Raw genomic sequence first — 27,515 nt, forward strand, 5'->3', positions numbered from 1 at the left:
TGAATCTATTTTCTTTGACTCTCCTCACCTTTCCTCACTCATGTCCACTCTATTGATAATCCCTTCAAAGGCATTCTTCTGTTCAGTATATAGTCTTAGAATTTTCTTTTGACTGCCTCTGTTTCTCCATTATCATTCTGTTCTTACATATTGTGTAGTTTCTCCATTAGAGACATTGGCATATTAATAATAGTTATTTCAGACTCCCAGTTTGATAATTCCAATATCACTGCCATATCTGAGTGTAGTAGGTCTGATGCTTATCTCTTCAAAATGTGTTCTTTCCTTTTTGCTGAAAATTGGATACAATGTACTGGGCAAAAGGAGCTCCAGTGACTAGGCCTTTAGTGATGGAGTAGTAACGGGGATAAGTAGTGCTTTACTAATCACAGTATTGTGATTATTATTATTATTGTTATTATTTTGTTGTTGTTTTATTGAAACTAGGCCTTTTGGGCTCTGATCTTTGCAAGCACTTCTCAATCTTTTCCCCTATCTTCCAATCCCCTATTAGGTGAAACAGGAAGGCTGAAGAGGGCTGGAGTTGAGTATTTCCATTCTCCTAGTAGGTTAGGTTCATATGGAGTCCAAAGTGATTAGGCTTTATTTAGCAAAAGTTTCTGCTGAGACCAGGCCTTTGTTATGGAAAACCAAATTCTCTGGTCATATTTCAAAATGGTCACTTTCCCCTACTCCTGCTGGAAACACAATAGGATTTTCCTCTGATATTCACTGTGAGAACCTGGTGGGATCCCTGAAGGGAAAACTCATGTGTGCCTTTCTCCCCAAACTGGCCTCCATCTGTTTTTCTCTCAAATTAGGCCATGTTGTTTCCAGCAATTAGTCAATTCCTCTTTGAGTATTCTTACTTGATACTTGTTCCATCAGTAGTTTCTAGGCAGATTCTACTCCAGGAAAATTAATTCTTTACCTGTCACCAGTTTTTAGGTTGGTGGGTTTTCCTGTGACCTCAATTCTGATGGACCAAAGGAGAACTGATGTTTATTTTTTAGCTTTTTGTTGAGTTGTTAGGAGGGTAGTTATTTTTTGGCTCAACTTCTAAGATTCTTATATATCAAACAGGAAAGCAGAAGTCACTTATACTGCTTTTGAAGAAACTGCCAATTTTTCAGAACACTTGTTCCATTTAACACGATCCCAGCAATATGTGAGATGTAGTTCCTTCACGTTTTTTGACAGTATTTGTATTGCCACTATTTTTTTTTTAATTTTAGCTGTTCTAACAGATATGTAGTATTCACTGTGGTGTAAATTTAACATTTCCCCTCGTGCCTAATGATGTCAAACATTCTTTTCTTTTTTTATTTTTTATTGTTGGTTGTTCAAAACATTACATAGTTCTTGATATATCATATTTCACACTTTGATTCAAGTGGGTTATGAACTCCCATTTTTACCCCGTATACAGTTTGCAGAATCACATCAGTTACACATCCATTGATTTACATATTGCCATACTAGTGTCTGTTGTATTCTGCTGCCTTTCCTATCCTCTGCTATCCCCTCTCCCCTCCCCTCCCCTCTTCTCTCTCTACCCCCTCTACTGTCATTCATTTCTCCCCCTTGTATTATTTTTCCCTTTCCCCTCACTTCCTCTTGTATGTAATTTTGTATAACCCTGAGGGTCTCCTTCCATTTCCATGCAATTTCCCTTCTCTCTCCCTTTCCCTCCCACCTCTCATCCCTGTTTAGTGTTAATCTTCTTCTCATGCTCTTCGTCCCTACTCTGTTCTTAGTTACTCTCCTTATATCAAAGAAGACATTTGGCATTTGTTTTTTAGGGATTGTCTAGCTTCACTTAGCATAATCTGCTCTAATGCCATCCATTTCCCTGCAAATTCTATGATTTTGTCATTTTTTAATGCAGAGTAATACTCCATTGTGTATAAATGCCACATTTTTTTTATCCATTCGTCTATTGAAGGGCATCTAGGTTGGTTCCACAGTCTTGCTATTGTGAATTGTGCTGCTATGAACATCGATGTAGCAGTGTCCCTGTAGCATGCTCTTTTTAGGTCTTTAGGGAATAGACCAAGAAGGGGAATAGCTGGGTCAAATGGTGGCTCCATTCCCAGCTTTCCAAGAAATCTCCATACTGCTTTCCAAATTGGCTGCACCAATTTGCAGTCCCACCAGCAATGTACAAGTGTACCCTTTTCCCCACATCCTCGCCAGCACTTGTTGTTGTTTGACTTCATAATGGCTGCCAATCTTACTGGAGTGAGATGGTATCTTAGGGTGGTTTTGATTTGCATTTCTCTGACAGCTAGAGATGGTGAGCATTTTTTCATGTACTTGTTGATTGACTGTATGTCCTCCTCTGAGAAGTGTCTGTTCAGGTCCTTGGCCCATTTGTTGATTGGGTTGTTTGTTCTCTTATTGTCTAATTTTTTGAGTTCTTTGTATACTCTGGATATTAGGGCTCTATCTGAAGTGTGAGGAGTAAAGATTTGTTCCCAGGGTGTAGGCTCCCTATTTACCTCTCTTATTGTTTCTTTTGCTGAGAAAAAACTTTTTAGTTTGAGTAAGTCCCATTTGTTGATTCTAGTTATTAACTTTTGTGCTATGGGTGTCCTATTGAGGAATTTGGAGCCCGACCCCACAGTATGTAGATCGTAGCCAACTTTTTCTTCTATCAGACGGCGTGTCTCTGATTTGATATCAAGCTCCTTGATCCATTTTGAATTAACTTTTGTGCATGGCGAGAGAAAGGGATTCAGTTTCATTTTGTTGCATATGGATTTCCAGTTTTCCCAGCACCATTTGTTGAAGATGCTATCCTTCCTCCATTGCATGCTTTTAGCCCCTTTATCAAATATAAGATAGTTGTAGTTTTGTGGATTGGTTTCTGTGTCCTCTATTCTGTACCATTGGTCCACCCGCCTGTTTTGGTACCAGTACCATGCTGTTTTTGTTACTATTGCTCTGTAGTATAGTTTGAAGTCTGGTATCGCTATACCGCCTGATTCACACTTCCTGCTTAGCATTGTTTTTGCTATTCTGGGTCTTTTATTTTTCCATATGAATTTCATGATTGCTTTCTCTATTTCTACAAGAAATGCCGTTGGGATTTTGATTGGCATTGCATTAAACCTATAGAGAACTTTTGGTAATATCGCCATTTTGATGATGTTAGTTCTGCCTATCCATGAACAGGGTATATTTTTCCATCTTCTAAGATCTTCTTCTATTTCTCTCTTTAGGGTTCTGTAGTTTTCATTGTATAAGTCTTTCACCTCTTTTGTTAGGTTGATTCCCAAGTATTTTATTTTTTTTGAAGATATTGTGAATGGAGTGGTTGTCCTCATTTCCATTTCAGAGGATTTGTCGCTGATATACAGGAATGCCTTTGATTTATGCGTGTTGATTTTATATCCTGCCACTTTGCTGAATTCATTTATTAGCTCTAATAGTTTCTTTGTAGAGCCTTTTGGGTCTGCTAGGTATAGAATCATATCATCTGCAAATAGTGATAATTTAAGTTCTTCTTTTCCTATTTTGATGCCTTTAATTTCTTTCGTCTGTCTAATTGCTCTGGCCAGTGTTTCGAGAACTATGTTGAACAGAAGTGGAGAGAGAGGGCATCCCTGTCTTGTTCCAGATTTTAGAGGGAATGCCTTCAGTTTTTCTCCATTCAGAATGATGCTAGCCTGAGGCTTAGCATAGATTGCTTTTACAATATTGAGGTATGTTCCTGTTATCCCTAGTTTTTCTAGAGTTTTGAACATAAAGGGATGCTGTACTTTGTCGAATGCTTTTTCCGCATCTATCGAGATGATCATATGGTTCTTATTTTTAAGTCTATTGATGTGGTGAATAACATTTATTGATTTCCGTATATTGAACCAGCCTTGCATCCCAGGGATGAATCCTACTTGATCATGGTGCACAATTTTTTTGATATGTTTTTGTATCCGATTCGCCAGAATTTTATTGAGGATTTTTGCATCTAGGTTCATTAGAGATATTGGTCTGTAGTTTTCTTTCTTTGAAGTGTCTTTGTCTGGTTTAGGTATCAGGGTGATGTTGGCCTCGTAGAATGAATTTGGAAGTTCTCCCTCTTTTTCTATTTCCTGAAGTAGCTTGAAAAGTATTGGTATTAGTTCCTCTTTAAAGGTTTTGTAAAACTCTGCTGTATACCCATCCGGTCCTGGGCTTTTCTTAGTTGGTAGTCTTTTGATGGTTTCTTCTATTTCCTCAATTGATATTGGTCTGTTTAGGTTGTCTATATCCTCCTGACTCAATCTGGGCAGATCATATGACTTAAGAAATTTATCTATGCCTTCACTATCTTCTAATTTATTGGAGTATAAGGATTCAAAATAGTTTTTGATTATCTTCTGTATTTCTGAAGTGTCTGTTGTGATATTGCCTTTTTCATCCCGTATGCTAGTAATTTGAGTTCTCTCTCTTCTTCTCTTCGCTAGCATCGCTAAGGGTCTGTCGATTTTGTTTATTTTTTCAAAGAACCAACTTTTAGTTTTGTCAATTTTTTCAATTGTTTCTTTTGTTTCGATTTCATTAATTTCAGCTCTGATTTTAATTATTTCTTGCCTTCTACTTCTTTTGCTGTTGTTTTGCTCTTCTTTTTCAAGGATTTTGAGATGAAGTATGAGATCATTTATTTGTTGGTTTTTTCTTTTTTTAAGGAATGAACTCCAAGCAATGAATTTTCCTCTTAGAACTGCTTTCAATGTGTCCCATAGATTCCGATATGTTGTGTCTGTGTTTTCATTTATCTCTAAGAATTTTTTAATTTCCTCCTTGATGTCTTCTATAACCCATTGATCATTCAGTAACCTATTGTTCATTCTCCAAGTGATGTATGCTTTTTCCTTCCTTCTTTTATCGTTGATTTTCAGTTTCATTCCATTATGATCAGATAAGATGCATGGTATTATCTCTACTCCTTTATATTGTCTAAGAGTTGCCCTGTGACATAATATATGATCTATTTTTGAGAAGGATCCATGTGCTGCTGAGAAAAAAGTGTAACTGCTTGATGTTGGGTGGTATACTCTATATATGTCAATTAGGTCTAGGTTATTAATAGTGTTATTGAGTTCTATAGTTTCCTTATTCAACTTTTGTTTGGAAGATCTGTCCAGTGGCGAGAGAGGTGTGTTGAAGTCTCCCATGATTATGGTATGGTGGTCTATTAGACTCTTGAACTTGAGAAGAGTTTGTTTGACGAACATAGCTGCACCATTGTTTGGGGCATAAATATTTATGATTGTTATGTCTTGTTGGTGTATGGTTCCCTTAAGCAGTATGTAGTGTCCCTCTTTATCCCTTTTGATTAACTTTGGCTTGAAATCTATTTTATTTGATATGAGTATGGACACTCCTGCTTGTTTCCGAAGTCCATATGAGTGATATGATTTTTCCCAACCTTTCACCTTCAGCCTATGTATGTCTTTTCCTATCAAATGCGTCTCCTGTAGGCAGCATATTGTTGGGTCTTGTTTTGTGATCCATTCTACTAGCCTGTGTCTCTTAATTGGTGAGTTTAAGCCATTAACATTTAGGGTTATTATTGAGATATGGGTTGTTCTTCCAGCCATATTTGTTTATTTCTGTTACTAAACATGGTTTGTTTTCCTCTTTGATTATTTTCCCCCCCTTTACTGTCCTACCTCCCACTGTTGGTTTTCATTGTTATTTTCCATTTCCTCTTCCTGTAATGCTTTGGCGAGGATGTTTTGAAGAGATGGTTTTCTAGCTGCGAATTCTTTAAACTTTTGTTTATCGTGGAAGGTTTTAATTTCATCTTCCATCCTGAAGCTTAATTTCGCTGGATACACAATTCTTGGTTGGAACCCATTTTCTTTCAGTGTTTGAAATATGTTATTCCAGGATCTTCTAGCTTTCAGAGTCTGTGTTGAAAGATCAGCTGTTATCCTGATTGGCTTACCCCTAAATGTAATCTGCTTCCTTTCTCTTGTAGCTTTTAAAATTCTCTCCTTATTCTGTATGTTGGGCATCTTCATTATAATGTGTCTAGGTGTGGATCTCTTATGATTTTGCACATTCGGCGTCCTGTAGGCTTCTAGGATTTGGGATTCTGTCTCATTCTTCAAGTCTGGGAAGTTTTCTCGTATTATTTCATTGAATAGACTGCTCATTCCTTTGGTTTGGAGCTCTGTACCTTCCTGTATCCCAATGACTCTTAAGTTTGGTCTCTTAATGTTATCCCATATTTCTTGGATGTTCTGCTCATGGTTTCTTAACAGTCTTGCTGAGCTGTCTATGTTCTTTTCCAGTTGAAATACTTTGTCTTCATTGTCTGATGTTCTATCTTCTAAGTGTTCTACTCTGCTGGTAGTATTCTCCATTGAGTTTTTAAGTTGGTTTATTGCTTCCTGCATTTCTAGGATTTCTGTTTGTTTGTTTTTTATAACCTCTATCTCCCTGTATAGTTGATCCTTTGCTTCCTGGATTTGTTTGTGTAATTCATTGTCGAAGTGATCTTTCATTGTCTGATTTTGCTGTCTAATGTCTTCCTTGATACTCCAGATCATCTGAAGCATGTATATCCTGAATTCTTTATCTGACATTCCATCTGCTGCAGCTGTTACCTCTTCTAAAGTTGAGTTGACCTGCATTGCTTGTGGTCCTTTCTTTCCTTGTCTTTTCATACTGCTTGCGTTTCTTTCTGCTTGGTGAAACTGTTGTGTTTTTGAAATTTTCCCCCTATATATTTATATTGCTCTTGTATAGTTGAAAAGTCTCCCTTGCAGGGGCGGGCGGCGGCTGTGCTCCTCCTCCAATTGGGGTGATCTGTCTACCACGCTGACGGGCCCCTGGGCCTGTTCTGCCGGTCGGTCGCAGGTCTGCCTACCTTGCGGGCGCGGGTGGCGGCTCTGCTCTGCCCCTACTCCAATTGGGGTGACGTGTCTGCCACGCCCGCGGGCCGCTGGGCCTGTTCTGCTGGTCGGTCGCAGGTCTGCCTACCTTGCGGGCGCGGGTGGCGGCTCTGCTCTGCCCCTACTCCAATTGGGGTGACGTGACTACCACGCCGGCGGGCCGCTGGGCCTGTTCCGGGCGCGGGCGGCGGCTCTGCTCTGCCCCTCTGGCTTGATGACAAAGTGAGAGAGACTCGGGTGTTTGTGACTCACTTTCTTTACCAGGAGACCAACTGTTTCTGTCGCCGCTGGTATCGATGAAGTTCTCTCCTCCGCCGCTTTCTGATGACATCAGATCTCTGCCATGTTGGTATCCCATGCGAATGGCAGCATTTCGTTCCCTTTGCCGGGTGACCAAAGCAACGGGTGAGTCCTGACCGGCCCTCACAAGCCCCGTCTCAATCCTGTTGCCACTGCCTATGAAGGCTCGGTTGGTATTTACCTCCACAGTATTCAGCAGGACCCGGACGAGAAGCAGTTTCCGCGGGTTCTTTAGCCCTGGGCCAGAGCAGTTCCAGGAGCCGGAATTCGGCCGCTCCGGGCTCGGTGTATGTTCTGATAGGAGCAGGCTCCAAGAAGCAGTTTCCGCAGGTTCTTTAGCACTGAGCCTGAGTAATTTGTCTGCGAGACGCAGGCGAATGGCAGCCTGAAATTACCTGTTCTATGGCTGAATGAGCTGCGATCAGTCGAAAACAGGGATGGTGACGTCAGCTCTTCAAACATTCTTTTCATGTGCTTGTCATTCATACTTCCTTTTCAGTGAAATCTGAGGGTTTTTTTTTTTTTGCCTATTTTTTAATTGGATTTTTTTCTGTTATGTTCCTAAAGTTCCTGATATATTCTATAGGTCTTTACCAATAATTGCTCTCAATCTACAGGTTTTTCATCCTTTTTAACAGTTTTTAAAATTTATTTTAATTAGGTATATATGACAGCAGAATGCATTTTGATTCATTGTACACAACTGCAGCACAACTTTTCATTTCTCTGGTGGTACATGATGTAGCATCACACCTATGTGCTGTCATACATGTACCTAGGATAATGATGACCACTTTTTAACAGTCTTTAGGAAAGGAAAGTTTGTAATTTTGATGAGGTCAATTTGTCAAGTTTTCCTTTTATGATTTTTTTTTGGGGGTGGGTAAGAACTATTAATCATGAATTATTCACTAGGTCCAGAAGACTTCCCTGTTTCATTCTCAAGTTTTGTATGTTTACATTTAAGTCAGTGGCACACTTTTGAATTACTTTTTTGTTAGGTTTGGTGGAGGTTCCCCCCACCACCACCTTTTGACCATTTCTCCTCCAAATAACTAAGGCTTAAGGATAATCTCTATCACTGATTATTATTACCAGGTAATCTGTTTACTCTGGTTTTTACTAAAACTAACTGCTAAAAAGAATAAAAATTTTGATTAGGGGAAAGGCAGCATGGACTTATGATTTGTTGGCAATTATGGTGGGAATATTTTAATTGAGACTTTAGGCTTTTAGAACTCAGCATGAAAATACCAGAAAATAGGGGATCACACATGTTCAAAATAGGGGTAAAAAGGAGAAAATGAGTTAAAAAAGAAAGAAAGAAAGAAAAAGAAACAACTTCCCAACCTTTTGCCTAGGGATCGGATAATATACTAAACCCAAGATTAAAAAAAAAAAAATCTCAGCGGCTTGGGAGGCTGAGGCAGGAAGATTTTGAGTTCAAGGCCAGCCTAAGAAATTTAGTGATGCCTTGCCTAAACACCTTAGTGAGACCCTGTCTCTAAATAAAAAGGGCTAGGGATGTGGCTCAGTGGTTAAGTGCAGGGCCCTGGGTTCAATCCCTGGTACCAAAAAACAAAACAACAATAACAACAAAAAACTAGGGTCAATTTGCAAGCAAATTATGTTAAGGCATAAAGCATACATTAAATCAATATTTGCCAAATTGTAGTCATTTATGGATTACCTCAACAATATCATTATTTTTGGCTCAACCAAGAATTACATAATTTTCTTAACATGTTTACTGGTATCAATACAATCATCAGGTGATGCTTTGGAGACTGATTAGCATACTATATAAGGTACTATAAATAAAACTAAAACTGTTATTGGAACATGACCACAATTACTTTCCTACCTAGGTTTTAACACAAAATCACTGCTTGATTTTACTTTGAAAATTTGGATCCAAGCCATTCTCATTAGGAATCAGAACGAAGTAGCAACTATTGCTCTAGGCCAGACATGGTGGCACTTGACTGTAATCCTGGCAATTTCAGAGGCTGAGGCAGGAGGATCACAAGTTCGAGGTCAGTCTCAGAAATTCAATGAGAGTCTCAGCAACTTAGTGAGACCCTGTCTCAAAATAAATAATAGTTAATTTTAAAAAAAGGGGGTTGAAGATGTAGCAAAATGGCAGAACCCCTGGGTTCAATCCCTAATACCAAAAACTAAAAATTAAAAAAACAATATTGCCTTAGTGGCTGATAGAAAAGAAATACAAGTGGCTAGCTGCATAGTGAAATACATGACACAGTTTGGTAACAATATTCACATTTTTATTGAAAGGTATATAGATGTGCTCACCATTGATACCTTCATTTGCAAATGGATTAGTTGCAAAGTATAAAGATCTGTACTTGACTTTTTAATCAAGATTATTGCCATAAGATTACTTATTTCCAGGTTTCTGCAGGTATGGAACTTTTTTCCCACTGGATCAGAAGTGTATCCAGTTGATAATATTTAAACAAACAAACAAACAAAGAGAATAGTCATGTTGTCTTAGTCTTAAGGGTTTCTGAATTTTGTCCTTGGAGTAGATCAGGATCTTCCCAAGGTCTCGGACCTCGGATATTCTTCCAGTCTTCAAAAGTAGAGTCCTTTATTTTCTATAGAATCACAAAAGTTAAAATATATACATATTAGTGCAGGAGCCCTGCAGGTTTGATTAGGACATCACTGATTAATGAACAAATGAATAGAAAGAATCAACAGGCACTTAATTAAATTGCTAGCAAATAATCAACTGCAAAAATAATAACTGAAAAAGCAAGCATAATAACTGAAAAACTGCCATGTTTCTTAGGATTTGTAGCTTTTTTGATAGGCATTGATGTTAATGCTTATCTCTCCCCCATAATAAAACTACTAATACAGAAAGAGTGTACACACCTTATTTATTTTTAAGAGCACAAAGGGAGGAAACTGAAAAACAAGTGTAAATCTGAATGCTGATCTAACATAAAAGACTAAAAGGGTTAGCATGGGTGATGGTTAAAAAGTGAGAGAGAAGAACACAGGTAGAGACCCTAAAATATTGTATAAGGAAGAAAGAAATCAAGATGATTTATTTGAGCCTGGGCTTAAGAATGAAAAGACTTTTCCCATAGTTACCATAAACAAAAGTTTTTTGAGCAATCAAAACTGTTCCAATAACAGTTTGGGGTATCCTATCTTTGTTTAGTATTAAGTGTCTCTCAAACATAGAAATGAAGGTAGGATAAAAGGGAAGATCAGAAACATTTCTTCCCTCCTCTAGTAACTACCACTCTGACAGTTATTTTTACATACCTGCTAACTTTGATCATTCTGGAATAAGTGAGCAAAATAAAAAAAAAACAGGTAAAGAGAACACAGAATAACATATCCAAAGATGGGGAAAACGGGATAAGTCTATCTTGACATTTGGATTCTAAGCATTACTCTTTCACTAACTAGCTGCATAACTTTTAGCAAGTAATTTAAACCTTTTGGGAATTAATTTCTTATAAAAGTAATAATGAAAAGGTAGAACCAAATGTTCTATGTGGAGTCTTTATTTTAAAAATTTTATGACCTCTAAAAGGACTAGAAGGAATATCTACTCCAAAACAAGCACTTCATAGCATCACTACTGGCACAGTACTAGTAGATATTCAAGTAGTGAGTTACAGTTTGGGGCCAAAAAACAGCGAATGAGTGAATGAAAACATTGCTTTTTTAAAGTCAGGAGTCTATACGCTCTAAAGATATGAAAAGATTTTCTAATGGCCAGTATCCATTTAACTTAAGATATATATATGCATAAGACAATTTCAAATCATTCTTAAATAAGAGGCAATGTTGGCAGAACAAATCCACATAAGAGTGTCCAGTTTTTAAAGATCTTTGGAAGAAAAAGTTTCTTAGAAATTCTGCAAAACATGCGAAGTGGATGAACCACAGGTTGTATACATGCGCTGCACAAGATCACTCAAGACTTACCATTTAATATCCAACTGCCACAGTAATGAGTGTGGAACAGACTCAAGAAATGCCAAGAAAAAGTAGTGTTAGGAATACTGAATTTTGAGCTCTGCCTGAATGGAGATGTCTCCTTATTATCTTGCTGCTACCTTGACATACAGGTAAGACATCTTTTAGGAGTAAGCATTTTTCAAAATCCATTTAGGTTCACTCCAAAAAAATTTAAAACCGAACCCTGACAAGAGCCTCTGGGGAGACTGCAGAATGAGTCCCACATCAAGTTACAGGGGCATAGGAAACAATAGTCTTTCCAAGATTCTCCCTTACAAAGCACAAATCAAATTCGAAGTGATCAGCCAATAATTAAACTGTCTGGTAAAATGAAAAACATAAGAAGTTTCTTCAGTATATTATTCATCACATATACCTCTCAACCAAATAGGACCAGATATACAAACAGGAAAGTGTCATCTAGTAAAAAATGAACAAATTAAAACAAAAAATTTAACCAAGTAAGACGAAGAACACACTCCCTTACCATATTCCATGACATATGTGCCATTAAACTTTTTGATTGTGCTGATCACTTAGGTGGAAAAATGACACCCTGTTATAACCCTAATTAACTGACATACCTATTATGTATGTTGAGCATCTCTTCATATGTTTAAAAATATGTATTTCCTTTCCTCTGAACTCCTTACATGCTTTGCCCATGTTCCTACTGACCAACTGAGTTGCTGAACTTTTACACATTGATGTAGATGCTTTCCATATTTAAATAAATTACTTAGCCATAAGATAAAAACATTTTTAGAATTTCTTATTTAACTTAGGACTTTATGTACAATATTTTGTTAGGCTGAATTTTTATGACCTAAAAACACAAAAAAGAAAATCTGCAATTTTTTCCCTCCTAATACCTTTCATATTTTGTTTATTTTAAAATCTGTGACCTCTGTGGAATCTGTTTGTAGAGTATGAAATATGAATCCTCCTTTATGTTCTTTTCAAACTGTTACATAAAGAGCATCCCTAAGCCCAAAATATGGAATCTAAAATGAACCAGAATCAGAAACTTTTGGGGCACTGATATGATGCTTAAAACTTTCAGATTTGTGGCTGGGGTATATCTCAGCATGTGTGAGGTAGTCGGCTTGATTTCCAGCACAGAAAAAAGAAAGGGACAGAGGAATGGGAGGGAAGAAGGAGAGTCTGGATGGGAAGAAGAAAACTAATTCATATTTTGAGTTTTCAGGTTAGAGATGCTCAACCAGGAGTCTATCTGAAAAATTCCAAAATCTGAAACACTTCTGGTCCCAAGTAGTTTATCAAATACAAAATAAATATTTTTTTCCTGTATTAGTAATTTAAGTTTATCTTAAGGCAGACAGTTTCAAAACATAGAGTATTAACATAGTGTACCTCATACTCTGACTCTAAAGACACTTTATTCATTTTCAGTTTTTTTTCCAATTCAGGATCAATCTGGAGAAAAGAAAGAAGAACAATAAGTTACTTAAATTTGTTATAGTCTATTTCCACTTTTAAAAGTTACAGAAGGGACGACTGGGATAATACAGCCAACTTAAAACTCATGGCAAAACCTCAACCATCCATCCATTCCAGTCACAAAATGATATTAATGCAGTACTACCATCACCACTACAACTAACAATTGCTGATATCTATTGAGCATTGTTATGTGCACGACATTTTGAAATGTACTGTCTCATTTAATCCTCATAAAACCTGTAAGTATTATCTATATCTCTATAATTACATGTAAGGAAAATAGGACACAGGGAATTGGAATAACTGGTCAAAAATGCAGTGCTTAGCAGTGAATATTGGCCCTTTGCCTTGAGAGGTCACACAATTAACCACCAACCTAAATTGTGTTACACAAAAATAATATTAAAAATGTTAGTAAATATATTACACAAAAATAATATTAAAAATGTTAGTAAATATATATGCACTTGAAAACAAAAATAACACCTTCCGCAGACCAGAAAGAAAGGGATAGCTATGAAAATACCGAGATTCCATAATGGTACACAGGAGCTGATGCTATGTTACTTGTATATGGAAAAGTTTCTAGAAGAGTATGATTGCTAAAATAAACAAACAACAATAAATTAAATTAAAAGGTATAGCTGATCAGTGATGATTCTACAGACCCTAAGAACAATTAGTAAGCTAGAGGTATATCCAGGATTCCACTAGAATGTTGCATAAAGAGTAGATTATATAACATTTTGATCAACCATCTTCCTGTGCCTTTAGTTTTTTTGTAAATGATTAAAAATGTGTCCAATGATGTTAAAGTAATTTGCAACAAAACCAGAAAACTATATGACCTGAGTCTCTTGGGGATTAAGAAGTAAAGACCCACTTGTGGGGAGGATTTCATAAGAACTGAGAATTGAGGTTGAAAGTCCATTTTGTCCTTGGGCACACATCCCAAACCTGGTAGAGCTATAGAATAAGAGCTAAGGCTTGAAACCAGATAGATGGCTGCTGATGGGGTTAAAGACATCATCCAGGCCTCTAACAACAAAAATAGAGATAAAAGAACTCAGAACAGTGATCTCCCTCAAAGAGGTTCTAAACTCATAAGTTAAGATTATACAAATAGGCTGGAAAATCCTTGAAAAGTAAAGCTAAATATCCTGAAGTCCCAACTGAAAGTCATATAGGGCTGCATCCTAGGTGTGAGGAAAAACAGAAAAAGACTAAGTCATAATTTTAAACTACAACCAAGCCATGACCTGGATCACTCCCAGATATTAGGGGGACTGCCGCCCCACTCTATATGCCTAGCAAAACAAAAAAGCAACCTTTCTGAAAGAAAACAACACTATCTCTACAGCTGTTTATAACCAATGACCAATATTTAATGTTTAATTTAAAAATTAAATTTAAAAATCAAAAGGCATGTTCAAAGACAGTCATACTGTCAAAAAACAAAAAATAATAGACAATAAAAGTACATCTAATCTTTTTAAAATTAACTAATATTTTTAATTCTAATTTGTTATATATGACATCAGAATGCATTGTAATTCATATTACACATATAGAACACAATTTTTCATATTTCTGGCTATACATCTAATCTTGATCCATATGTTGGAAAAAAGGACTTTAAAGTAACTATAATTCATATATGTTAAGACATTAACAGAGAAAGTGGATAAAAATATGGTACCACTGAAAATTTCTCCAAAGTAATGGAATACTTTAATTTATTTTAATTTAATTTATTAATTTTAATAAAAATTAAATGTACAGTTCAGAAGTAAGAAAATATAGTAAGAAACCACAGTCAAGGGATGGCTTTAATAAGAGATTGAACAAGCAAAAGACAGGTTTAGTGATTAGAAGATGAAACAACAGAACATATACAAATCAAAATACAAAAAAAAAAAAAAAAAATGGGGAGGGGAAGAAGCCAAATAGAAGAATGTTAGATATACTTAAGTAGTCTAATATGCATCTCGGTGAAGTCCCATAAAAGAAGTAGAGACAAAACTGGGCAAAAGTAACATTTTATAAGACACTGACAATTTTTTTTACATGATTTCATTTAATTTTTCAAAGAAATCAGAAGACAATTTGAAATTCCATTTTTTTTTCCAAATCAGAGTACTTAAGAATTATGGTAAACACTTTGTGTTGCTATCACTCAGACCATCACTTGGTACAAAACAGAAAGCATAATGCTTGGTCAGATTTTACAGAATCAGCTCTATACAGTAGGGGATCAACAGATCTGGTGTTAAAATTTCCTCTTTTGTTCACCCAAGGATATTTTAGTTCTAATCTCTGAATCAGAAAATGATTCAAGAAAAATGTAGTTAGCTACTACGGCGCACACCTGTATCTCAGCAACTTGGGAAGCTGAGACAAGCAATGGCAAGTTCAAGGCCAGTTTGGACAACTTAGTGAGACCTTGTCTCAAAATAAAAAAAATACTAAGGGCTAGGGATGTAGGTCAGTGGGAGAGCACCCCTGGGTTAAATCCCTAGTACCAAAAAAATGGGGAAAAAGATTAAAAAGTAACTTTATCCAGTTTCATAGGTCAATCAAGGAAAACAAAATGAAAGCTCTTTTTTTAAAAAAAAATTTTATTTGTTCTTTTTAGTTATACATGACAGTAGAAAATGAATGTTCTTATTAGCATGGTCTGCACAAGTCAATTGAGCATCTGCTATTTTAGACTGAGTATTTTATTTGGGGGGGAGATAAATAAACTTATGAATGATTTCATATGTACCTGCCTACTTGCCTGTCTCACCCTGGATATGTGAGATTCAGTCTTCATATGTGTTTTCACATCCCTGTCTCCAATATGCCCAATTTCAATTCTTTTTTGCATTGTGTTGTATGCTCTGTTTTGGTTATTTAACTCCTAAATCCAATTATATGTGTCCTTTTCATCTGTCATTAAAATAACAGATTTATTTAGCTTTCTTTTTCAGTGATGTCTGGATCACATTCACAGTAGTATTTTAATTGTTCTCATTTTCATTATCTAAATCTTAGAAAACATAGTCACAATATTGATAATGTTAAAAATTAAACTAGCCACTACCTTGTTATAAAGCACAATAGATAGGCAAAGTCAAAGACTGTTACTATTCACAAGTGCAAGGTATGAAAACAATGTACTTAAACTGCACACTTATATCACTTGGAATGATCCAACAATGGAAGATTCATTATCGTAGATCCACGACTGTTACCATCAGCATTCAGGAGAAAAAACAACAGCCCCTATGGATGGCAGACAAACTGCCATATATACATCACACTAAAAAAGAAAAGATGCTCCTTTCAGCTCTGTTTTTGTGGGTCTTCTACTTTTCTCTCAACTTTCAATACCCATTACTGAAAAGCAGTAATTTTCTTGTCATTGGATGCCAAATTTTCAGTATGAAAATTATTACAGTCTCAGGCAAAAACTACAATCTCTGGTCACTCCATACCATTATTGTCTTCTTTCTCCTTCTTCCAATTTCTCAACTGAACTCATTCTCCTTTGGTCTTGTCAACTGATTTTGTTTAGTGCTGAGGATGTAGCTCAGAGGTAGAGCACTTTGCCTAGCATGCACATGGCCCTGGGTTTGATACCTGGAACAACATATTTAAAAAAAAAAATCAACTTGACTTTGTCCTTTAGACCCTAGTCTCAATCTGCCTTGGATCCAGCAATTTTGCCCTCTTAGCCAAATCCCCATTGACCTCAACCTCTCAATCCTTACAACTACCATCAATCTCAACTAATCTTATGCTCTCATCCCTTAGGAGAGCATAAGATTATGGTTCAAATTTATCCTCTCAACATCAGCCTAACCTCATCCTTGCTAAGGCATTTGAACTCAGCCTTAACCAAACACTGAATTCTTTGGTTTTCATCTGAATTAGACTTCACAATATCAACCACCCTCAACCTCTCAATCTCAGTTGGCCTTGTCCTCTGATCTTTCTCACCTCAACCTTGCGCTCTCATCCTTCTCCTACATATAGACCTGACCTCACTGTTTTTTTTTTAAAAAAGACGCATTTATTCAGCATCATGATCAGACTATTACATTTAGCAATCAACAGCATAAGTGCACCAAAAAAAAAAAAATGTCTACATTAAACCCTTTGTTGGAATACTTTACACTTTTCACACAACAGAAACTAAAATAATCTGTTATTCAATTAGTCCACAAATACAGTCCTTGAGTTTTGTTGCCCATAAACATGATTATTAATGAGTACTGTCTTCTTTATAGCAGCTAGGCCCCGCCACCACTGCGCTTGGCTGACTGTAACCTGTTGCTTCCCTGTCACTTCTCTAGCTCTCCTCTCCTGCTGAGTTTCGTTTCCTGGCAGTATGAAAACCTTCTGCCACAGCCAAAGCTACTGCTGCTGCTGGAAACGCCACAGCCACCTTGGTTTCACAGTTTGGCAAGGTATTGGCCTCCACCACCATAAGGTCCAGAGCTTCTGTCTCCAAAGTTTCCACCATTCATGGGTCCAAAATTTGATGACTGTTTTAACTGCCCAAATCATTATAGCCTTCACCACCTCTAAAACTGCTTCTGTTATTACCAAATCTAATGTAGCCACCCCCCACTGCCACCATATCTACCACCACCATGGACACTACCAAAGCCACTCAAGTTTCCTCCACTACCAAAATTGTCATTTCCACCAAAATCACCTCCATGACATGACCACCACCAAATTTTCCAGAACTACTTTGACCTCTTTGGCTAGATGAAGCATTAGCCACTGGCTTTCCTCACTTCACAGTTGTAGCCATTCACAGTATGGTATTTCTGATGACAATCTTATCCATGGTCATCAAAAGTTACAAAAGCAAAGGATTTCTTCCTTACACTGTCTCGGTCCATCATGATTTCAGTAACTTCACTTTTCCCATACTGTTCAAAATAATCTTGAGGTGATGTCCTTAAGTGTCTTCTTTAATTCCACCAACAAAGATCTTTTTCAGTGGGCCCCTGGTCTTTGAGAATCTTCTCTTGAGACAACTCTGTCTGGTTCCATAACTCTTCCATCCACCTTGTGTGGTCTTGCATTCATGGCTGCATCCACTTCCTCCACCATGGCATAAGTGGCAAACCAAAGCCCCTGGAGCACTTTGTGTTTGGGTCTCTCGTTACTACACAGTTCATGAGTGTTCTCCATTGCTCAAAGTGGTTTCTCAGACTCTCATCAGTTGTTTCAAAGCTTAGCCCTCCAAAGAATAGCTTCTGCAGCTGTCCGGGCTCTTAAGGGAACTCTGATTTAGACAAGATGGCAGTACTTTAATGATACTTTCTCAACAGCATTCCCGGGCAGAAAGCCTGACCTCATTCTTTTAACCTTAATTCTCTTGACTTCAATTGACATCACCTTCTAAACTTCAATCAACCTCATTGTCTTGACCTTACTTACATTCTTCTCTTTATTTTGCCCCCACCCTCTAGGCCTCTCCTTTTATCTCAACCTCCCACATTCTCTTCTTAGCTGAATAACTAGCACCACAATTTATCCAGTCCTCAAAATCAAAACTTTGAAACATTTTAGAATTACTCTTATATTCATATGACATACATCACACTGTGTATCAAATACAATCAATTCACTGCTATAATTTATTCTGAAACCCATTCATTTTTCTTTATTTTCATTGCCATTATTGTTTATGTACTCTGATACCACAGAGTCCTAATAAATCTCTTTAAGCAATCTCTTCCCTTCTATATTGCTCTCCCTGTCCCCATCCATCCTCTTTACTCCATTGCAAGAAAGACATTTCTAAATTGAAAATTGATAAACATACATTACTTGTATAAAGCTTCCCATATCAAATAGGTGGCACAAATAAAAACTACATACTTCTCAATGACTGTGCCAGAGTTCTTATATAACACCTGGCATGGATTTGACAGTATATGTGTAATAATAGAAGGTGATCCTAACTGTACCCCAATACAGTCACATGACCTCAAGCAAGATACTTAAGTTTTCTGAGTCTTAGAAAGCCCTTTTATTTTACTTAGAAAGTAAAATGAAGGAGCTAGTACAGTCCTAGCACAAAGTAGACACTATAAAAAGGCAGGTATCTTTACTTATAATAAAAGATAATTTTTCCTGTCTTTCAGTATCAATTACTAAAGATGTGTATCAATATAATTAATACAATTAATAATATTAATATTAAATAATTAATTTTAATTGGAGAAATAAAATGAAGATTTTTGATCCATGTTCTTTAGTCCCTTCTAAATCCTAAAAACAACTAAACCAATGTATGGGAGAAAGCTAATGATATCTCAAATTTCCTAGTGAATAGACAGAAAGATTACTAAATTCTTTACATCAATCACTTCCATGTGATTATTAATGATATTTTAAAGAATAAAGGCCAGGTGTGGCAGTGCACACCTATAATTCCAGCAGCTCAGGAGGCTGAGGCAGGAGGGTCTCGAATTCAAAGTCAGCCTCAGCAATTTAGCAAGGCCCTAAGTAACTCAGTGAGGCCCTACCTCTAAATAAAATACAAAAAAACGCTGGATGTGTGGCTCAGTGGTTAAGTGCCGCTGGGTCCAATCCCCAGTACCTAAATAAATAAGCCAGCCTCAGCAACTTAGTGAGGCTCTAAGCAATTTGGCAAGACCCTGTCTCAAAATACAAAATAAAAAGGGGTGGGGATGTAGCTCAGTGGTAAAGCACCCCTGGGTTAAATCCTCAATACCGAAAAAAAGAATAAGAAAGTGCTGAGGTATTCAGAGAGACTGAATACTGGCTTTGAAAAACAAGACAAACTTAGACTGCTAAATACTCGGAACATTTAATTCTAAACCAAAATATACATATACACAGACACAAGTAAAATTCCAATTACAATTCTTACTTTAATCTTCACAGCATCATATCGGATTTGTGAAAATTCACGAAGACCAAAAGAACCTCCAACAACCAGCAACTAAAACAAAGAAAGGAAACAGTTAAACAAAATAGAAGAGTAGATTTTATGCACAAATTACTTGTCTGAACAACAGCAGAGACAGACTCTACAGATCCTATAGATTAGTCCTCCTTTCAGAACTGATGCAGTGGATATAATTCAAAGATATTCCACAGATGCCTGAAACCTCAGATAATACTATGTTTATTCCTATACATATATATCTATAATAAAGTTTAATTTATAAATTAGGCACAATAAAAGATTAGCAACAATAACTAATAATAAAATAGAACAGTTATGATAATATACTATAATAAAAGCTACTTAAGACATAAATTATTTATTTCTGGAATTTACCATTTAATATTTTCAGATAGCATTTGACTATGAAATTACAGAAGTGAAACCTCAGACAAAGGAGGCTACTGTAACAGTCCTGGAAAAATTTACATTGCTATCAAATACCAAAATTAGTACCTTATAACCTGTACTTGGTCTTATAGTTTAAATTATGTCATGACAAGCAAATATTACTTGATCCTTACAACAGACCATCTGCTAAGGGGGAAAACCCATTTAACAGATGAGGAAATAAAAATAAAAACCCAGCTAACTAAATGATTAGCCCATTGTTATATTACATTTGGCCTGAGGCTGTTTCTATACTTAGAATTCCTATCACTCTAACTTAGTAGGTAAACAGAAATTTGATTAGACCATGTTCAAATAAAGCAAATGCCTAGCTGTTACCAATCAAGCTATTTCTGTACTTCATTTCCTTGTTCTGTCTATAAATACTCACTGCCCAGGTCAAAGAAGGGAAATTCCCAAACCTCTTCTGGTTCTAAATGCTGCCTGATTCATGAACCTTCTTTGCTCAAATACTGTAAAATTTGTTTCCTTTAAGTTTTTTAAATGGTATTGTATTTTTTATGCCTTAATTTATTTATTTATATGCAGTACCGAGGATTGAACCCAGTGCCTCACGCATGCTAGACAAGCACTCTACCACTGAGCTACAACCCTAGTCCTGAAATTTTTCTTTTAACATGAGTCCTCATGGTAAACAAAGGAATAAAACTCTGACCTATTTCTTTAAGTCCAGGATTCTTTCCATTTTATGATTTTGCAAAATAAGCCAACTGGAAAACATTCTCTCATTTTCTTATCTAGTGATAAAGGAATCCTGTGAAATATACCACACTTTTTAGAATTTGGTGAAGTTTTTAAAAATCCCTCAATTGTCACTGCTGCTTTACCATCTCCTCTAAAAATCTAATTGGCCTTAATCTTCCATTCTAAAGCTGCAAAAGTCTAGCCATTTGGAAAAAAGTTTGATTCCTACCTTACTTTTTATATTATTATACTTATACTACTGATTAAAGAATTAATATAAAAAGTATTGGACATTATAAATTATAAGCTCTTACAATTTTGAAGGGAGTATCAACAAGACATTGAAGCCATGAATTTTTCAGTCCAATACATGTGCCCACATAAAAGTTTAAAACTTCTACCCTGACAAATAAAACAAAAAGAACATAAATACAAAAGACAATAAATCAGGAAAAAATATCTGTTATATGTTAAGCAGATAATACCTGCAATGTCAATATGTAAGAAATTCATCACATAAGTAACTTTGCCCTTTACTTTCAATATGAGAATGCATACCCCTGGTTTTCTTACTTCCTCTCAGTTTCCTTTTATCTTCCCAATGTTGGAGTACCCCCAAAGGCTAAGTGTTTTCACTCCTTCTGCCTATTATCAACCAACATTGAGACCCTAGGTGATGTTATCCATTTCCACTGATTTAAATAGCCTCTATGGCCAAACCTCCAAATGTATATTTTCAGTGGGAACTATTATACCAAACTGAATACCTGCTTTCTTATTTGACAACTCCTCTTCAAAGTCTAACAAGTATATACAAATAAACATAAAAGATCTTTGCCCCAACCTTCTTTCTGTCCTAACCAACTTTTATGATCCCAGTAAATGTCAATTACTTTCACCCAGTTCTTGAAGTCAACTTCTTTGTTGTCATCTTAAGCTCCTAGTTCATATCTCCTATCTAGTTCATCTCTGCATTTTGTTATATCTACTTTCAAAATATTTCTTGAATCTGACAATTTCTTACTACATTATGTTCTAATATCCTAGTTCAGGGTACCATCGCTTTTCTGGACTTATTCATTCACAGAACCCACATAATGCATAAGAAAGAATTTGGTCTTTGTCCTAGGTTTCTGGAAGTTGTTTCAAACTTGGAATTTCCTGAGTGATAGGACTGTCTTTGTTATGGTGAATGCTGGGACACAAACATTAAGGAAGTGATGCAAGGTGGGCCCCTAGACAGTTTCAGAATAGAGAGAGGCTGGTCATGCTGGAAAGATCAACTGAGTGACTAGAAAGCTATGGCTTTGCGCGGAGTGATATCAACCTGACCTCTAAACCTCTAGGAAAGGGAGCACAGAGGTGGAGACTAAACACAAAGTCTAATCATTCCTGCCTAGATAATGAACCTCAAGAAAAAATTTGGACACTGAGGCTTGGTTGAGCTTCCTGATTGGTGAACACATCCATGTGCTAGATGGGTGCCATGCTGTGATTACAAAGAAGGACAGAAGCTTCACATTCAGGACCCTCCTAGATCTTGCCCTATGTGTCTCTTCTTTTGACTAGTCCTAATTAATAAACTTTATAAGGAAATAGCAATTGTGAGAATAGAGCTCACCTGTGTTCTGTGTCATTATAGTCAATACTGAACAAGAGGGAGTACAGGGAACACCTGAATTTGTAACCAGTTGTTCAGAAGCAACAGTTAGTTTGAAAATCCCAGAGCTTCCACCTGAAGTGACAGTTCTGTGGAGGGTTGTGCCCTGAGGTTGTAAAGTCTATCATAATACTAGGACTTGCGATATGAACTGTACTGCACCACCCACTGTTACCTTAAAATCCACACTTCTAAGTATCTTCATTTTTGCACTGGATTCCATCTTCTCTTATCTACTAAAGAATATTGATTAATTACTTTTCTCTTCTTCTGTATCATCAAAATTTTGCTCAGTTCTTCATGAATCATCATAAAAGGCTATTATTTCTCCTTCTTATTAACAAATTTTTCTCGATCTTACTTTCCCACCATCTATCATCTATTTCTTTATTTCTATTTGGAGTAAAACTTCTCAAATGAGTTGTCTAGCCAAAAACGTACACTGGAGAAAAGATAGCCTCTTCAACAAATGGTGCTGGGAAAACTGAAAATACACATAACTAAATGAAATTAAACCTCTATCTCTCAGCATGCACAAAACTCAACTCAAAGTGGATCATCAAGGACCTAGGAATTAAACCAGAGACCTTGCACCTAATAGAAGAAAAAGTAGGCCCATATCTTCATCATGTCGGATTAGGCCCCAATTTAATAAAACTCCTGTAGCGCAAGAATTAAAACCAAGAATCAATAAATGGGATGGATTCAAACTAAAAAGCTTCTTTTCAGCAAAAGAAACAATCAGTGAGGTGAATAGAGAGCCTACAGAATGGGAGCAAATCTTTACCACAAGCACATCAGATAGAGCACTAATCTCTAGGATATATAAAGCCCTCAAAAACCTTAACACCAAAAAACCCAAATAACTCAATCAATAAACGGGCCAAGAACCTGAACAGAGACTTCTCAGAAGATGATATACTGTCCAGCCCCGGTGGGGATCCAGGGGTCCTGAAGGAGGCAAAAGATGACGAGATGGGATGACAGGTTGTAAGTTACGAGCAGCCTCCAGAAAAAAACTGCTGCCCCTAAAGGGGCCTTTATTTTTATACTTTTTTTACAGGTGTTTTTTCAGGTAGTTAATGAATAGCCTCAAAGCCCAAAACTTCTTTGACTTATATAATTTTAAAGAGTTACAATCTTTTCTGACATACATTGATAGATACCTAAGATATTATGTACATTGTTTAAAATATTTTCCTGTAACCTTAGCCAATCATGATTAAGCTTTTACATTTTCACCTCAATCATTAGGTGCTAGGCTACCCAACTAGACTACATGTCTCCGGACCTATTATTAACTTCTAACTTTAAAGCATACCTATAATTATTTCATTAACCTTTAACTTTTATGATAATTGGTAAGTTTTCTTACTTCTAAACTAAAATCCCAGTAAAACGCACTTAAAATAGTGAAAGTCTATTACTTAAAAACCCTACTACTCTGAAATGCCTCTAAAATATATCTATGTTAATTTTACATTATTTTATTTTTAATTTCCAAGGTAATTTCCTTTTTTCATATGACCTATTTAATTGCTTTCTTAAAGAGTTTCCTGGATCCTTGGTCAAAGTACACCAATTCTTATATCTTTGTAATCTTTAACTAAAGGGTAGGCTTTGCACCTCAACCCATTTGTCATTTATATTAACTATGTGTTTCCCATTCTCATCATAAATTCCTGTGTAAGGCAAAGGAGGGGTCTGTTGGTGGGGGGAATGTATGTCGCACAGGTTGTGGCTTTAGAATGGATGGCTTAGTATAAACTCTTAAGCTTTTCTCAGGAACCTCAATTTGCAATCTTTTCCCCGTGAATTTCTTGAGGAATAACACTATTGTTTGTATCCTGAGAGATACTGAAACACACCTTGTGGCATGTCTTAATTTTGTATCCTTAGTCTCTTTCTGGGAATTTTCCTGCAATCTCAGGCAACACATAAGTTTATTATTGATTGACATATGCCCTATTATCCATATCATGAGTATCATAAACAAAACACTTAACATTCCCCATGGTTCCAGTTTCCAGATGGTGTGGCCCTGCCACAGCATCCCCCCATGCTGAAACCCTGTCAAGACAGTGGGTGCAGGAACACCTTCACCAATATATATAAAATCAATCAATAAACATATGAAAAAATGTTCAACATCTCTAGCAATAAGAGAAACGCAAATCAAAACTACTCTAACATTTCATCTCATTCCAGTCAGAATGGCAGCTATTAAGAAGACAAACAACAATAAGCGTTGGCGAAGATGTGGGGAAAAGACACACTCATACATTGCTGGTGGGACTGCAAATTGGTGCAGCCAATATGAAAAGCAGTATGGAGATTCCTTGGAAAATTGGGAATGGATGCACCATTTGACCCAGCTATCCCACTCCTCCGTTTATACTCAAAGGATTTAAAAACAGCATATTACAGGGACACAGCCATATCAATGTTTGTAGCAGCACAATTCATAATAGCTAAATTATGGAACCAATCTAGATGCCCTTCAGTAGATGAATGAATAGGGAAACTTTGGTATATACAGACAATGGACCATTACTCAGCATTAAAAGAGAATAAAATCATGGCATTTGCAGGTAAATGGATGGAGTTGGAGAATATAATGCTAAGTAAGCCAATCCCCAAAAACCAAATGCCAAATTACTTCTCTGATATAAGGATGCTGATTCATAATGGGGATGGGGAGGAGCATGGGAGGAACAGACAAACTTTAGATAGGGTAAAGGGGAGGAAAGGTGGGGAATGTGGTAGGAAAAATGGTGGAATGAGACAGACATCATTACCCTAAGTACATGAATGAAAACACGAATAGCGTTCAACCAAAGACATGAAAAATTGTGCTCTATTTGTGTAATATGAATTGTCTTGCATTCTGCTGTCATATATAACTAATTAGAATAAATAAAATTTAAAAATGCTCACAGAAAAAAAAAAGGAAGAATACTGCTGATGTGGTGGCATATGCCTGTAATCCCAGCAGCTCAGGAGGCTGAGATTGGAGAATCAAGAGTTCAAAGCCAGCCTCAGCAATGGCGAAGCACTAAGCAACTCAATGAGACCCTGTCTCTAAATAAAATACAAAAGAGGGCTGGGGATGTGGTTCAGTGACAGAGTGCCCCTGAGTTCAATTCCCCGGTACCAAAACAAAACAAAACAAAAACCCTAAATACAGCATTTTTCTCTACAAAATTATTTACATGTTTAGGGCCAATACAAACATACAAAGCAATCTACAGTTATATACTCAGGAAGAAAGCTACTGAAGTACTTTCCAGTTCATGAACTAAAAACAAAGGAGAAAAACCCTAGACAGTACTTCAATATGCAGTGGTTTTATGACCTTGGCTTTCTTTGATAATTTTGAAAAGTAAGAAACTCAAACTGGCCTCCAAAGGAACATGCTGGTGACTCAAAGTCAGTGACCACAATCTCAGTGTTTTCAAATGGCAGAGGACATTTTTATATACATGCCCTATAACCTACAGCAATGTAATTACTACGTTATTTTTACAAAGACAGTTATCTTTAAACTTTTGAAAGCATATTAAAAAATTTTCTAAAGATGAAATTTAGTCCTGCTTTAACAGCAGAAGCTGGTAAGTTCACTTGTGCCAATATCCATACCAAAGTATTAAACTATTCTGTAGTTTTAAAGCGGCTTTTCTTCATATGCTTGACTTACATGATTTCATGTACTATGACATCGAGGTTTGCTGAAGCGAAATAACTTATCCACGATTCAACAGCAAATAAAAGTAGCTGTCAGGATTCCAGCTCTGATCGGTCTTATGTCACTTTGAATTTCATCCTCGAGACATTACGGGAACTCAGCGCAGAATTCAAAGCAACCATATAAGCTACAGTGCTTTAGAAATATTAACTAACACAGTAACCATTTGAGGGGTGTCACGGGTGGCAGACACCGTACTGAACATTTTATTCACAAGATCTTATATGATTCATAACAAAACCCTTGAAACAAGCTAGCAACATCCGGGCTTGGGTAAAACGTTGGTTGATACAGTTTTCTGAGAAATGGGGACAGTAACAATCGCGTTCCCGATGGAAAAGAGGCCGCACAGACCCCGCTCTACCAGAGAAAAGCGGGACCGGAGAGCCTATTATGAGCGGGGCAAGAAGACGAGGAAACCATTGCCTGAAAGCTCTCAAACCTGTCGCTAGTCCACTCCTTTCCAATCTCGGCCGTCGGACTTCCGTATAGACTCCAGCAGGCTGGAGCCAGCCAACCAGGAACCCGCCCCCCCCGCCCCCCCTCCAGAGTTCGGGCCCACAGATCCACTCACCAACATCGGGACTCCGTAGCTAAGGGTCTTGTTTTTGCGCAAGGCACGCAACACTTCTGGTGCAACCATGATTGAACTCTCCAGTTGGCTGAGACGCCCCTCCGCTCAGACCCAGTGAAGTCTCGTAAATTTCAGCAAAGGAAGGCGTTCCAGCCTCACCATCTCTCCTTTGCTATCTGGTTTCCGGTTCTACCAGGCAGAACTAATCGATTCATCGTAACACACTCCCGCGACCGCCCGGAAACTAGGGAGTCACCGCTTTAGTTCCGTGAGTTGAAGGAGTTTAGGGACTTGAATCTGGTTCCTGATCCCCATCAAATTGGTGTGGAGGCCAGTACCTCGCAAATTCTGGGTCTTGACTAATGTCTTGGAATACTCTCTGGCACAGTCACTCGATAAACTCAGGTAAGGAAAAGAAGAAAAAAAAAAACATTCTATAGTCAATGCCTACCTATAAAATTTAAGTTTTTAAAGTAAATCGCTAGAAAGTTTAGATTGAATGTAATTGCTGTTTTACCAAGTTTCACCGAAATGTAAATGCTAATGCTGGACCTGTGGGATAGCCTCCAATATTCAGTCATTTATGAAAGCCTAATTTCCACTGATTCAACCACGACAATACCTTTTTGCGTGCCCTTGAAAGCTATAGGAATACAGATGAAAAGATATTCCCGTCTTAAAGAAATTGGAGATCTAATGAGCACATAAATGAATACATCTCTAAAGTACTGTGATAGCTAGCCTAGGGAACAAAGTCACCACGGTGACATTTGCCAGAATTAATCAGAGAAAGCTTCAGCTAT

At 37.0% G+C, this 27,515-nt stretch overlaps 2 protein-coding genes across 2 annotated transcripts in view; both read right to left on the bottom strand.

Moving 5' to 3' along the window:
- Nucleotides 1-9,455: 9,455 nt before the first annotated feature.
- On the bottom strand, nucleotides 9,456-26,866 carry LOC107146633 (cytochrome c oxidase assembly protein COX16 homolog, mitochondrial). The gene is made up of 4 exons (XM_015490745.2): nucleotides 26,713-26,866; nucleotides 19,561-19,632; nucleotides 12,567-12,629; nucleotides 9,456-9,805 (listed from the first exon to the last, which is right to left on the bottom strand). The coding sequence occupies exons 1-4, from the start codon at nucleotides 26,779-26,781 to the stop codon at nucleotides 9,689-9,691; spliced, it is 321 nt and encodes a 106-aa protein (XP_015346231.1). The 5' UTR covers nucleotides 26,782-26,866; the 3' UTR covers nucleotides 9,456-9,688.
- LOC107143488 (synaptojanin 2 binding protein) overlaps nucleotides 12,567-27,515 on the bottom strand; it is a 52,842-nt gene continuing 37,893 nt past the window's right edge. Inside the window, exons 5-8 of the mRNA XM_048798437.1 lie at nucleotides 26,713-27,112; nucleotides 19,561-19,632; nucleotides 16,136-16,280; nucleotides 12,567-12,629 (exon numbers count right to left, since the gene is read on the bottom strand). The gene's annotated coding sequence lies outside the window, so the exon portion shown is untranslated. The remainder of the gene's footprint in view (nucleotides 12,630-16,135; nucleotides 16,281-19,560; nucleotides 19,633-26,712; nucleotides 27,113-27,515) is intronic.

The sequence above is a fragment of the Marmota marmota genome, unplaced genomic scaffold (genome assembly GCF_001458135.2).
Source record: "Marmota marmota marmota unplaced genomic scaffold, marMar, whole genome shotgun sequence".
Taxonomy (NCBI): Eukaryota; Metazoa; Chordata; class Mammalia; order Rodentia; family Sciuridae; genus Marmota; species Marmota marmota.

Excerpts from the sequence above, each read along its gene's own strand:
- LOC107146633 (XM_015490745.2), bottom strand. The coding sequence starts at position 26,781 with ATGGTTGCACCAGAAGTGTTGCGTGCCTTGCGCAAAAACAAGACCCTT. Across the intron at positions 12,630-19,560 it reads ATGATGCTGTGAAGATTAAA|ATTGATCCTGAATTGGAAAA; the intron begins GTAAGAATTGTA and ends TCTTTTCTCCAG. Across the intron at positions 9,806-12,566 it reads CTTTAGAGTCAGAGTATGAG|AAAATAAAGGACTCTACTTT; the intron begins GTACACTATGTT and ends GTGATTCTATAG.